This window comes from Sycon ciliatum, chromosome 2 (assembly GCF_964019385.1).
Source record: "Sycon ciliatum chromosome 2, ocSycCili1.1, whole genome shotgun sequence".
Taxonomy (NCBI): Eukaryota; Metazoa; Porifera; class Calcarea; order Leucosolenida; family Sycettidae; genus Sycon; species Sycon ciliatum.
The window spans coordinates 6,294,683-6,307,723 of record NC_088644.1 but is presented as its reverse complement, the minus strand read 5'-3'; the positions used below and the strand labels follow the sequence as shown (position 1 = coordinate 6,307,723).

Below are 13,041 nucleotides of genomic sequence, written 5' to 3'. Positions count from 1 at the left end.
AAAAAGGAAGGCGGCAATGACGAGCGAGTAATTGCATTACGCAGCAAGGACAAAGGCAAGACCTGGCCAGAACACGTCGACATCGAGCCACGCAATGAGTATGGACCGCCAAGTGCCTGGGTGGTTCCAGTTTACGCTCCCAAAACCAAGCGCATCTATGCCATCTACACGTACAACGAGCTAAACATCACCACCCTACCAAACAGTACGGCTCACATTCGCAATGACATCATTGGCGTACAGGCTTTCCGATACAGCCAAAATGGAGGCGCGACTTGGTCCAAGCGATACACGATACCAATAGAGGAGAAGCGTATTGATGAGACGAATGAGTATCATGGCAAGGTGCGACTGGGCTGGACAGTGGGAAAGCCTATTGTCGTCAAGGACAGGACAGTCCTGATGCAGTTCACGAAGCGGGGCAGCATTCAAGAGGACCGTAGCCTGGGCTACATCCAAATGGAGAACTTCGTGTTGGCCAGTGACAACCTCTTGGAAGAAGAGGATGCATCAAAGATCACTTGGCGAACACTGCCCAAGTCTGATGTGGGTCTGCGTGCAACCCAAGGTAGGCTCGCTGAGGAAGGTGATCTTTTGGCCATGTCTAACGGAGATCTTTACTTCGCATATCGGACATTTGATGGTTACATCAACGTTGGAATATCACACGACGGAGGGGAGACCTTCTCTGAACCTGAATACGCCATCTACTCCCGACAGCCGGGCATGGGGACAGCCCCGGTCGCATTCCTGAAGAACCCAAATGGGCCGATCACCCCGCGTAAAATGGCCGACGGGAAGTACCTGATTCTGTTCTATAACAATGGCGACAACGAGTACTGGTTGCACCATAACCAATCTCTGGCATCTACCTGGAGGAACCCGTACTGGATCAGTGGTGGCGTGGAGATAGACGGCATAGGCCAGCCCAATATCGTCTGGTCTCAGCCAGAGATATTGCTCTACACCACCAAGAATATTGGACACGGTATAGGTTATCCAGACATATTCCAAGACCAGGATCATCTGTACTATGTAGCCGAGACAAACAAGGAGACAGGCAGAATCCATCACATTCCTTCAACCCTCATAGAAAATCTCTGGAAGCAGAGCAGCATGGCAGAGGTCACCAAGCGTGGTCTAGCCGAAATATACACAGCCGACAACAAGGCAAATTTCTTCGACGCACCACGATTTCCCTCCGTTCAGGACCATGCCTCGATGACCATGGAGTTCTGGATTGAGCATATCAACCATACGATCCCAGCCAATACGCCACTATCGTGCACGGAGAGCTGTCAGGAGTGCAATGAAGATCTTAAGAGCATCGCAGTAAATATCAACTCCACTGGTGTCTGGCTGCGAGTGGACACTGCCTACTTCCATAGCGACGCGCTGAGGTTCGACGTGCGCTCCAAGCGCACTTTCTCGCACATAGTTATCGTAATGGACGGCTCTGCGGGAGTGATGATGTTCCTCAACAACGGCATTCTCAGCGATGGTCTTCAGTTACGCAAGTACGGCTGGTACTTCCTCGACCCGCTGCTCCAGGTTCCTCCGGTGACGTCATGCATCCTTGACTACGATGCCCACGTGACAATGCGCTATTACTCCGTGGCTCTAACAACGTCCGAAATTGTGGGCAACTTCAATGCAGGTCCGCCTTCTTCCTAACTATTTGCTCCAAAAGCCACAATGATTGTGATTTTTGATACTGAACTGAAGGATCATGTGATCAGTGTATGTCTATTTTTACAGAACTACCTGCAGTCCAGTCATAAAATCCTTGCAAGACTAGAGCTTACATGTACATCACACACATTTCCTTTTCCCTGGGTTGTTTTATTTCACCAGCCTAGCATCGTGCTTCATTTTCTCTCTTGCTTGATCATGTCCCAGTTCAATGCTCACAGATAATCGTCTTGATACTTCAAGTACATGTAGTTTGAAATGCATACCACATCGTACATGTATTATGCAAGAAGCCTCATAGGAAGTGCATTGTACAATGTACACTTCAGTTGCAGATGTCTTGAGAGTTCTTGTAGTTGCACCTGCAGACAAATACTAGGGCGGAAACATGCAGTACTGTCCTTGGTCGCTTTCACGGAATCTGTGCTTTGTTTGCCTGACAAAAGTCAAGTGCTGAAGAAACTGGTTAGAATTTGCAGCGATGAGGGTGAAGAAATAAACAGAGGAGGCATAACAAATACTGTTGTACTTTACAGCGGAGGCGAGGTACTGTCACAGTGTGTATCTGAAATCAAATGACTAGAAAGTCTACGTACATTGTGTGCTTCTGAAAAAGTACCATACCAGTATATCCGATAAAACCTCAATTACAGCAGTTGCATACCGTATACATGAATGTACATGTCCATGCACTGGTACAGGGTTCGAGTCCAGATCATGGGTTTGGCATTACCAGTATTCTGTCTCTTTTCCACATCACCGAGTCACCGACTGATCCTTTGAACACATACATGTACTTGTATACACATAAGTGGGTATACCCAGGTTTCAACAGTGCTCAACACCACAGGGGCGGAGCGTAACCACAAAGGTCAACGTTGTCTGATGATTGCCTTAGCATTTAGCTACGTGCATGAAACGCAGCGTTACAACGTATGTTTCTATAATTGGTGAAACCATTCTTTTTGACCTTTGTCATGTACTTGTACTTGTATATCCATGATCAGGGTGCCACAATCATGTACTGGCACTCCACAGAACTGTTTCGTCCTAGGCTTTGTGGACTCATCAGCGCAGCACAGAGAAAATGGGGCCGAGCTTGATAGCAGTATGACTGTACTAGTATGCACGTTTGAAGCAGTGTATACATGACGTACATGTATCACTGTACATCGCATTCTTGATTATCGTTACAATGTCATGCTGTAAAGACATAATAGCGGCTAAATCCATCACTTGAGACAGCACTGAGTTTCTCCAATGGATACTATTGAATGCTCCTGGAGTTGCTTGGGTAGATCAGAGATATCTCACGAGCTTAGTTCTTTTGGCCTTACAAGCTTGTCCAGGGCAAAACCTCAAAAAAATCACGGTTCGCGTGAGATTCGGCCAAAGGCCCAGTTTTCCGCATCCGCAGGAACGCCACCACCCTCTTGGATTAAGGCGCAGATGCAGCTCCTAAGCGGTGGGAGGTAAGTAGATCAGACCCACCACAAAGTGGTCAAAGACCGATAATCCCATTCACTGCATCCATGTTTCTCTCGTGCCAGGCCACGAGTTCCCAATTAACCGTGGATCGCAGCACGGCTGGAAAAAATCCTTCCGCTTCCAAGCAGGACTTGAACCGGTACCCTCTGTTTCTCAATCATGGTCTTAGACCATCTCACTATGCCTGCCTGCAATACAACCTCAAAGTGTAGCCCAAAAACCGGACCAGTATATACATGTATGTATAACACGATCAGCTACCAGTAGCTGATAGTAAACTGGTAAAAGAAAGGATACCTAGAGCATCTTCCGTATTTGTGCTTCCGTCGAGTAGATCTACTTCTGTATAGGTGCAAGTTTTCGTATACGAAATCTTTCGTTATATCACTCCACCAGCAGGTTCGTTTCGTACTAATATCGTTTTGGTCGAGGTCTGTCACCCCGAACGTTCAGAAAAAAACTTGAGTTATTTCGTGCCCCCTAACAAATATAGCGAAAGTTAATTCCAAACGAAAACTTTGTACTTACATGTACATGTATATAGTATCCTGATGTATGGAGTATCACGCAGTTGCCCTTTGGCTTTGACCAGGGATATCTTCTTTTCTGTAATGCACGGAATGCATAACGCGAGATGCTTTGATTATGGCAGGTACTCTGAATCTCTAACTGAGTGCATGGTAGTCCTGCGCTAGTATTATCCTGCGTTTTTGATTCTTCCCTGGTAATGTGCAAACCTGAGCTCATTACCTTGGTCAGCTACATGTATATCTATGCTTGTAAGAAACTAGTAGAGGCTACTTCAACCTGCCTCATAGTTTGGTCAACCAAGACAATAACTATGCCACTACGAGGTGCAAGCCGGGACCACGCGTAGATCTACATGATTGTACATACATTATTGTACATGTACCAACACCAGGATGCCGCAATCCAGATCGTGCGCTAGAGTCGAGAGTAGAGAGGTAGGTCTACTGCACTGCAGACGGCGGACATTTTGCACTGGTGCATAACGTTACGTGAAGACGACAGGTTTTCCCGTACAAGAGGCTTGAGTACTATTACTCGATCGAGTACTGTCTTGCAGTCAAGCCAATACCACGTCCTCCAGTGGAGACGACAGTTTGGTAAGTAGGTCTACTACCGTACTACAAAACTGTAGTATAACAAGCCTTCGGGACCTCGCACGCTCCGAAAGGCTGTCAACATGGTCAAGGTAAACTAAACAACCTAGCAGTGCTGCACTGTACATCTACAGCAGCACTCTGCCACTCTCTGGACAGGTTCGATGGACAACCGACAAGTGCCAGTCCTACCGGCGCGGAACAGGCAAAGCTCTTGCTGCTACGTCGTGTTTAGTACCCGTAGATCTACGGCCATTGGCACATCTCTGAGCAAATACGTCGTTCGTTTCATTGCTAGTATTTGCTCCGAAAGCAGCACATCCAGTGGCTTTGCTCAGTCCGATTCTGTTTTACAGTAATGTAGCTTTAGCAAAGGAGAAACTGCTGGAATGTAAATGGACTAGCCCTCGCTGTGGCGATTATCCTTGTGCCCTGTAAGCTCGGTGTTGCCATTGTTGGTGACCGGAAAATCCTCGCATGCTCTCCTTTCCAAAGGGCCATTTCGGCATCATCCAATATGCCACAGCCCGTTCACTTGGTCCATGATCTCTAGTATTCTCTACCCTGAGTCCGGTTCGAAAGCCTAGGGCTAAAGAAGGTTCCAACCCCCGAACCTCCGCCCGTGCATGTGGATAATCAGAAATTTTAGTACCAAGACATATTATCTTGCTCCAGTATGGCAACGCCAGCGACCAGTCCTGAACTCTGTACCGTAGATGCCAATGATGGGGCAAAAGAATGCGTTGAATGCCACACACGGAAGCCAGCGGACGGAAGGCTGCTACGGTGTCTTCACATCATCTGTGGATCGTGTTTGAGCGACGTGGTCACCGGCTCTGGTTGCGTGAAGTGTGTTATGTGCGGACAGATCACGAGTCCAAGGTTGCCTGGAGTGGATCTAGGTCGCCAGTTGGTCGAAAGTCGCCCATTACTCTACCCATGCAGTTCAGCTGAAGCCAAGGGAAATGGCCGGAGTTCCCGCCAGCCCGAGTGCGAACTATGCGATGACGATGCAGCGAATCCAGCCACACATGAATGTGCCAGTTGCAATGGTGCTTTGCTTTGTGATGCGTGCGCAGCTGGGCATTCCAAGAAAAGGCTCTTCCGTGGACATCAGGTGAGGAAATTGGAAGAAGCCGGCAAAGAAGAAAACCAGGACGGCTCCACTTCATGCATGCTGCACTCCAAACAGAAGGTGACAGTATTCTGCCAAACCTGTGGACATGTTGTGTGTGATCAGTGCACAGCATATGCCCATCTTAATCATGATCTAGTCTCCCTCGCCGATGCAGCTGAGAGGCAACGGCAATCTCTATCTGCCCTGTTGAATGAACCTCCCAATCGCCAAGACAATCCTGGATACAGATGCAAAGCTTTGATCAATGAAATTGATGGCGGGATGACTTCGCTGAAGACTGAGGTGGAAACAGCATCGGCAATGATTAACACTGTGTTTGATAGGATCGAAGCCGCTTTGAATCAGGAGAAGTACACGCTGCTCCGAGCGGTCGACTTTGAATACTGGGATGAACAGAAGCGTCTCAAAAAACAAAAAACCGATCTTCAGCAAATGGCAGCGCAGCTGAGCCTGGCAGAGAACCTGGCAAAGACACTGTCGGATGCTGGCTCTTCAGATTCGTTGGCTGCTCAGCTGGGTTCTCTAGTGGAGGAGAACTTCAAGCTTCTTGGTGAGAACATACTTACCAAGACTGATATCAAGAAACATCGCTCCATACTGGCAATGGCGACAGGCAAAGCAGTAGACCAGGCTGTTGATGCACTCGGCAAGGTCGTGGCATTGTGCAAAGAAGAGACACGCGCTGATCTGACGAAGAGTGAAATCGTTCTGGCCCAGCAGATATCCGTGTCCCAGCCAACGCTAGCCCATCTGAAGCTTCGCTGTGAGCTCGGCACTAGACTGGTGGCTGGGGAATGTCAGTCATGCATTCAAGTGAAGCTCATCACACCGACATCATCCATGCTGATCGCACCAGTGCATTCCTCTCAGGACGATGAACCGGGACCAGCAAGTATAGGAGGTGTCCTGGACACACCTGGTATCCCGTTTCCAGTGACAATCTCTGAAAGTGGTCAACACCAACTGGAGATTTCTGCGCACGGCGTGACCAAAACCATTGCTTTTGAAGGCATTGGACCGATAAGAATGGATCCTGATAAGTGTTCCTCGCGCATTATGGTAACGGATGATGGTAGAAAGGTTTCATATACGTCTACAGATCAGCGACAGTTCTCCAATGTGCTGAGCACGGTGGGGATTAGTAGTGGTGTGCACAGCTGGAAGGTCAGGGTTTTCGGCACTGAGATAGGCAGTGGCGGCTACGGCCTTGGTGTGTCCACGCTACCAGCCACGGACGGCTACAGGGAAGCCGTGCACCTGGGCAAGACAGGCTACTATTGGTGGAGTGATAGTCACACGCATGGGCTTGCTGCCGGCCAGCGGGACGCGGCCAAGACCAGTCCCTGGGAGAATGGTGACCTGATCACGTTCACGCTGGACTGTGACGCAAAGTCTGTACAGCTGTACCTGCACCGCACCGGTGAGACCAAGACGCTGACCGGAGTAGATGGAGATGGCAAACCACTCTACTTCTATGCTTGCTTATGCAGACCCAACAGAAGCCTTGAGATTTGTGATGCGCATTGAGATCAGGAATGAGATGCAATCTGTTATGCTCATTGAGAGCAGTAATGAGATGATGTTTAATTTCAGTACAATGCTACATCAGAGGTTGATTTGATTGTACCGTACCTATAATATGCTGCAAGATACTGCTTTCACCATTCAGGAGAACATGCACTGAACAACCCACCATAGACACAACACAGTCAGTCAATGGTGTATGAGGCAGTGTTTTTCCCAATCTCTAAAATATTCTTATGTAGACAGCCAAATGGATTCATTTGCTACATTCATTTCACAGTCGATTTTCTTTTGGCAACCCTGCATTTCCATTACTTCTGCTGTAAATGTGAATCATTGTGAGCAAACATCGTGCAGAAAACATACTAGTTTATTGATGAGAGCAGGTACATGTACTGTGATTCTGATTAGACTTGATTTTGTTGCGAGAAAAAATAAATCGTCGATACAATAATTTCCTAGATGATTCAGTGGTGAAAATGCAGCTTGAGAATATTTTATGGAATGCATGGGTGAAAGTATTGGCAAAGCAGATGTATGCTTTCATCCATTACACGGCTGTTTCGGAATCATAGTGCACGGAACCCGCCAAAAGAGCTGTATTCCTGGTAATAGAAAATGGGCATCAAAGGATAGTTCGTGAGTTCCAATACGTCATGGAGAATGAAGTAGGGCAAGTAAAAGTTAGTTGCAAGCAGTTCGTAACTACGTGCCACAAATCACAAAGAAAAAAACTAAAGCATCACTCCCGTTGCCAAAAAAGGTTTTTTCAACAGTCATATCCTTCACTCACAGACAGGCATGAGAAATAATTTAGAATATAAACTTCTAAATTTCACAATTGGTGTGACAGACCGACTCATCCGCAGAGAGAGAGATAATTATATGGATTGGTAGAGAGAGAGAGAGAGAGAGAGAGAGAGAGAGAGAGAGAGAGCACAAAGAACACGGAATTAGTACGACTGGGTCATTGACACCACTGGGCCTTCATATTTTCTTGTTCGACCAGTCCTTCCCATTCGGATTCAGCACTGCATCCAACAGCAGAGGCTCACGAAGACCACATGGAACGTTACAGCGATCCAGCTGGGCCTAGTGAGTACGGAAAAAAGAAGAAGAGAATGCCCTCTGGAGCGTTTTTTCTTTGCCGTATTTTATCGCATCTTTGCTGTACTTCATTCATTGTTCCTGTTCCTCTGTTATTATGCCAGTACATCACCCTGTTCCTCTGTTATTATGCCAGTACATCACCCTGTTCCTCTGTTATTTTGCCAGTACATCACCCTGTTCCTCTTTTATTATGCCAGTACATCACCCTGTTCCTCTGTTATTTTGCCAGTACATCACCCTGTTCCTCTGTTATTATGCCAGTACATCACCCTGTTCCTCTGTTATTATGCCAGTACATCACCCTGTTCCTCTGTTATTATGCCAGTACATCACCCTGTTTCTCTGTTATTATGCCAGTACATCACCCTGTTCCTCTGTTATTATGCCAGTACATCACCCTGTTCCTCTGTTATTATGCCAGTACATCACCCTGTTTCTCTGTTATTATGCCAGTACATCACCCTGTTCCTCTGTTATTATGCCAGTACATCACCTGAGGAGAAGGCACAGCAGTCTACTTGTGAAACTTTTCAGAATATTTTGCTGAAGAATCTGAAGTACATGCTCTTTCTTAGTATTTTAGCCCAGTTCAGTACCTTCAGTATGCCTTCAGTATGCCGGTTGAGGATGTCCCATTTCCGTTGGAGTTAAGCACTTTGCATCAACCCAGAATATGTGTTCATTACAGCTTCCTTACTTGGTTCTGTGCCACACTTCACATTTCAGACATTGACCACTGGTTCACTCTTCAACTCTTTCCGCAAAACAATTACATACCTGCTCGCTGGAATTGTTTCTCTGCAAAGCTGCACTGTTGGCGACACCGCTACTGTCATTCACACAGCCACTGTCACATGGCGTCGACGGATGGCTGCCCATTCGGGCAAGGTGCCGCTTCATCTCGTCCTCATCCTCTTCAAAATCAGCAGCGGTCAATCTGCACAGGAGGAGAGCAATAGTGACCGAATAGGAGAGATGGTGGTAATGAAGGCTGGTTTACACTGCACACTTACAGTCAGCAAGTTACAGGACGAAGCAGAATATTTGGAGTAAAGAAATGGTTTGGAAGAAGTACCCACTGTTTGCCTGTTCTAACTATATTTGATATGAACATGGTTGTTTTCAAAGAGTAAGTAGCAGCTTTCGGCCTGTTCATCACTAAAGTAATTCCACCTCCAACAAACGTGCTCTCTAGCCGACCTCACACACCAGCGACATGACTGCAAGTTGTAGATACTGAAAAAGAGTTTTCCTCCATACTGTGCTGTTTCCACCACTAATATCAGTGAAGGTTGAGAATAATGAATGGTTAGAATTAATTTGAAAGCATGGTTTATACATAGAGTGAAATGAAAAAGTGCGATCCCGCGGTTAGAGGTAACAGATGTGCTATGTGCTAGCACGTGGAGAAAAAGGTGCAAAATGACACTGCTACGCGCCACAAGTGTACTAAGGACATCATTGTTACTTGCGCAACAGATTTTAGCACTCTGAAATACAATCATGTAGTATCCATGGACTGAAAATAAGGGTGACAGGTCCGATATAGCACTATGCAGTACACTTGTGGCGCGTAGCACTATCATTTTGCACCTTTTTCTCTGCGTGTCAGCACATAGTACGTCTGCTACCTCTAAGCGCGGGGTCACGCTTCTTCATTTCATTCTATGTATAAACCGTGTTTTCAAATTAATTCTAGTCTTTCATTATTGATGATTATTCGCAACCTTCACTAATGAGACCTATAGTGGTCAAAACAGCGCCGTATGGAGGAAAACACTATTATTTTGTCAGTATCTACAACTTGGAGTCATGTTGCTGGTGTGTGAGGTCGGCCAGAGAGCGTGTTTGGTGGAGGTGGAATTACTTTATCAACATCATTCCCTCGACAGCCCCCGGATATCAACAGAACTGATGAACACCAGCCACATTTCAAGTGTTGCATTTCTTTAAACTTTCTTTTAAAAGGATATTCTTTTCTCATGGATCTTGAAACAAGGAATTCACAAACCAGGAATTCACTAGCTTTGCTTGTTGTAGGGGCTTGCCACATGTTGACATGGTCCCAAGAAGCCTGTATCCACAATTTTATTGCACATGCTTACGCCAGCCAGGATGACATGTACAGCTTTTCAGTCTCGAATTCGCATCAGCCTTTTCTAGTTGAAATCCGCATCATTTTGTTCGACTTGTCATGTATTAAAATACGAAATAGTGGTTGCGACTTCGCCGCTGATTTGTAAAAAAGGGTTCGCTCCCCACACCGGAGCTCGCGCTATTCCGCCGACTTGACTTGAATTGACTGACTCACAACTGCCATCCAGAGAACACGAGAAGTCCATCGAACCTTCGACTCGGCAAACCGGCAAGAAAGCATCACTCCCTGCTCATTACACAGTGTTTCGGGGAATTCACTGACTCACGCTGCTATCTGGTGGTCATGAGGTTTTTTGTCGCGCTGGAAACGGAGCGTCTCTGAAAGTTTGTATCCCTGGTGATGTTTGTGCCTGGAGAGCACTATATAAGTGGTGCTCTTCAGGCACAATCTTCCTCAACCTACTCAAGCTCAACTGATGAGGGGTGAATTCCCCGAAACACTATGTCTTGAGCAGGGAGTGGTGCTTTCCTGCAGGTTTGCCGAGTCAAAGGTTCGATGAACTTCTCGTGTTCTCTGGATGGCAGTTGTGAGTCAGTCAAGTGTCAAGTCAAGTCGCCGGAATAGCGCGAGCTCCGGTGTGGGGAGCGAAGCCTTTCTTTGTCATGTACTAGATAGTGAAATAGCCTTCAGCAAAGAGCAGGCAACATGGTTAGCTTATATCAAGAGCATGGCACTTTTTAGGAGTGTCATCTCAATGTTCACTCCTCTCTAAGCTTCCCGAACTCTGATAGACACTCACTTCTTTCGCTGCGTTTGCCTGTAGGTCGCAAGCCAGCTGAGCAGGAAGCGAGTTATGGCGAGAAGCAAGGAGATCACGGTGATGGTCAGACAGATGGGTATGTACGTATCCTGCGGCCTGGCTGTGTAGTGACCGGGGAAGACTTCCTCGTGGACGGCCCACAGACGCAGGATGCACAGGGAGCAGAATCCGATCAGCAGCATCAGCTCAAACTTGTTGTCGACGTCCGAGAAAATCCACAGCTTCGTCTTGCGTTTGAAGGGCCTGCAGCGGGTGTAATTACAATCGCGTAAAACAAAATAGAAATCACCAGCTTTTGCAAGTGATGACAACGGTTCCAATGTCTCAGAAACTTTCAAGGCTAGGCGACACATGGGGGGGGGGGGGGGGAGGGCAGTTACCTGGTGATGGCCATGTGCCGAAACGTTGTTTAACAATGGAATTGGTTCAGATTTGCATAGAGACTGGAATGGGTGTGTCCACCCAATCCTCTTTTCTATTATGAAGCTGCAGGAAGCCTCAAGGCTTCTTTCGACAAATAGACTTTTGGTATTTATCCACTGGGAGCCCACGTGCACTGGAGTATGACCGAATAAGCTATGGCAGCGATTATATTTAACAAAGTTGACATTGACCAACTCCACCACGTGCGCTCTCTACTCAAACTCATCCACAACTCCAGCAATACGACTCTGAGTTTTCGTTGTAGACATTGGCATAAATTATGCCTTCGTACAGCTGCTTCTATCATACAGGTCTCAAATGTGTCACCTCTCCCACAAACATAGCAATCAAAGTTTTTTAAAAGAACGTTTTCTGGATCACATCTTTGCTTGCTATGTTTGTGATAAGAGTTTGTCCACTTTACTATTATTTATATTCCCGTAGCTATGCAAAAGACGTTACTTCAGTAACGTCCGGCGCTAGCCACGGTCCACACAGCTTTAATTCCGTGTTTGTTTGTTTGTGCCATGGGCATGCCTGGCGCTATCCCGTACCTGTCCCGTACCGTACCATCAAGGACAGCATCGCTATGCCTGGCGCTATCCCGTACCTGTCCCGTACCGTACCATCAAGGACAGCATCGACATACCTGGCGCTATCCCGTACCTGCCCCGTTCCGTACCATCAAAGACAGCTGGCCACAATAATCAAAGACAGCTGGCCACAATATTCAAATAGGGTCTTCAAATGCAAAATCATAACGTGAAGCAACTTGGAAAAATGAGTATGTATGCGAAGTGTATCGGAGAATGCATGCAGGGCGATAGTGCGGGTTCGAATCCCAGGTTATGTCTTGAAAAAAATAGGAGAAATGAAAAATTTATAACATCCCTATGCTTTTTTGCCTAGGTCATCAAGGTGGTAGACGGTGTCGTATTACCCTCGAATGCAAAGAGAAAGTTGACTCTCGCTAGGCAAAAAAGCATAGCGTAGGGCCCTGAGCTTCCAAGCTCTCTCGTTTACTGCTTTATTTCATTCTTGTCCATACTTCGTTTCCATTCAGGCACTCGCTTTCATACATTCTCTCTTCCGCTCTATTTCTGTTCATGCACACGTACCCACCTAACAAGTCCGTGTATGGTCAGAAGCATGATGCTGGCCAGAGCAATGAAGCCGCGTCTTGACTGCCCATCCACCACCGCACCCTGGAGGAGAGCGAGGAGCAGTCGTCGCAGTAAGTTGTACGCGGCCCACCAGGGCACGTGATCTTCGTACGATGACAGAGCCGCGTCAACAAAACGTCGGAACACTGGCAGGCCACGTAAATATGGCACGGTGAGAATCACGGGTGGTGGCAGCACAAAACAAATCAGCACAATGATGGCCAGGACACCGAATGGTTTGTGCTGGTCATCAAAGTACGCCACGGCACCATCAACGAGGACCACCCTCTTCCCATTGGAAAGCTTCACCGACGTCAGAATCGTGACTGCAATATAGGCCATGTTTGATGAAGAGAGCACAACAATGAACCAAACAACGCAGGCTAGAGCCTGACGGCGCTGTAGCTTCTGCAGGTGTACAATAAACAGGCGAAAGGTGATGCAGAACCACAGCAGGACGA

At 47.1% G+C, this 13,041-nt stretch overlaps 2 protein-coding genes across 2 annotated transcripts in view; one reads left to right on the top strand and one right to left on the bottom strand.

The window, feature by feature from the left end:
- Window positions 1-4,980: 4,980 nt before the first annotated feature.
- Window positions 4,981-6,969, top strand: LOC135808145 (transcription intermediary factor 1-beta-like). Its single transcript, XM_065321291.1, has one exon. The coding sequence runs from the start codon at window positions 4,981-4,983 to the stop codon at window positions 6,967-6,969; it is 1,989 nt and encodes a 662-aa protein (XP_065177363.1).
- A 437-nt stretch (window positions 6,970-7,406) lies between these two features.
- LOC135808418 (uncharacterized) overlaps window positions 7,407-13,041 on the bottom strand; it is an 11,357-nt gene continuing 5,722 nt past the window's right edge. The window contains exons 4-7 of the mRNA XM_065321605.1: window positions 12,540-13,041; window positions 10,974-11,237; window positions 8,854-9,013; window positions 7,407-8,058 (exon numbers count right to left, since the gene is read on the bottom strand). The exon at window positions 12,540-13,041 is cut by the window's right edge and continues 157 nt beyond it. Of these exons, the coding sequence (XP_065177677.1) occupies window positions 7,954-8,058; window positions 8,854-9,013; window positions 10,974-11,237; window positions 12,540-13,041 (1,031 nt within the window). The 3' untranslated portion in view covers window positions 7,407-7,953. The remainder of the gene's footprint in view (window positions 8,059-8,853; window positions 9,014-10,973; window positions 11,238-12,539) is intronic.

Bases quoted from the DNA above. Each gene is read 5' to 3' on its own strand.
- LOC135808145 (XM_065321291.1), top strand. From the start codon at position 4,981: ATGGCAACGCCAGCGACCAGTCCTGAACTCTGTACCGTAGATGCCAAT.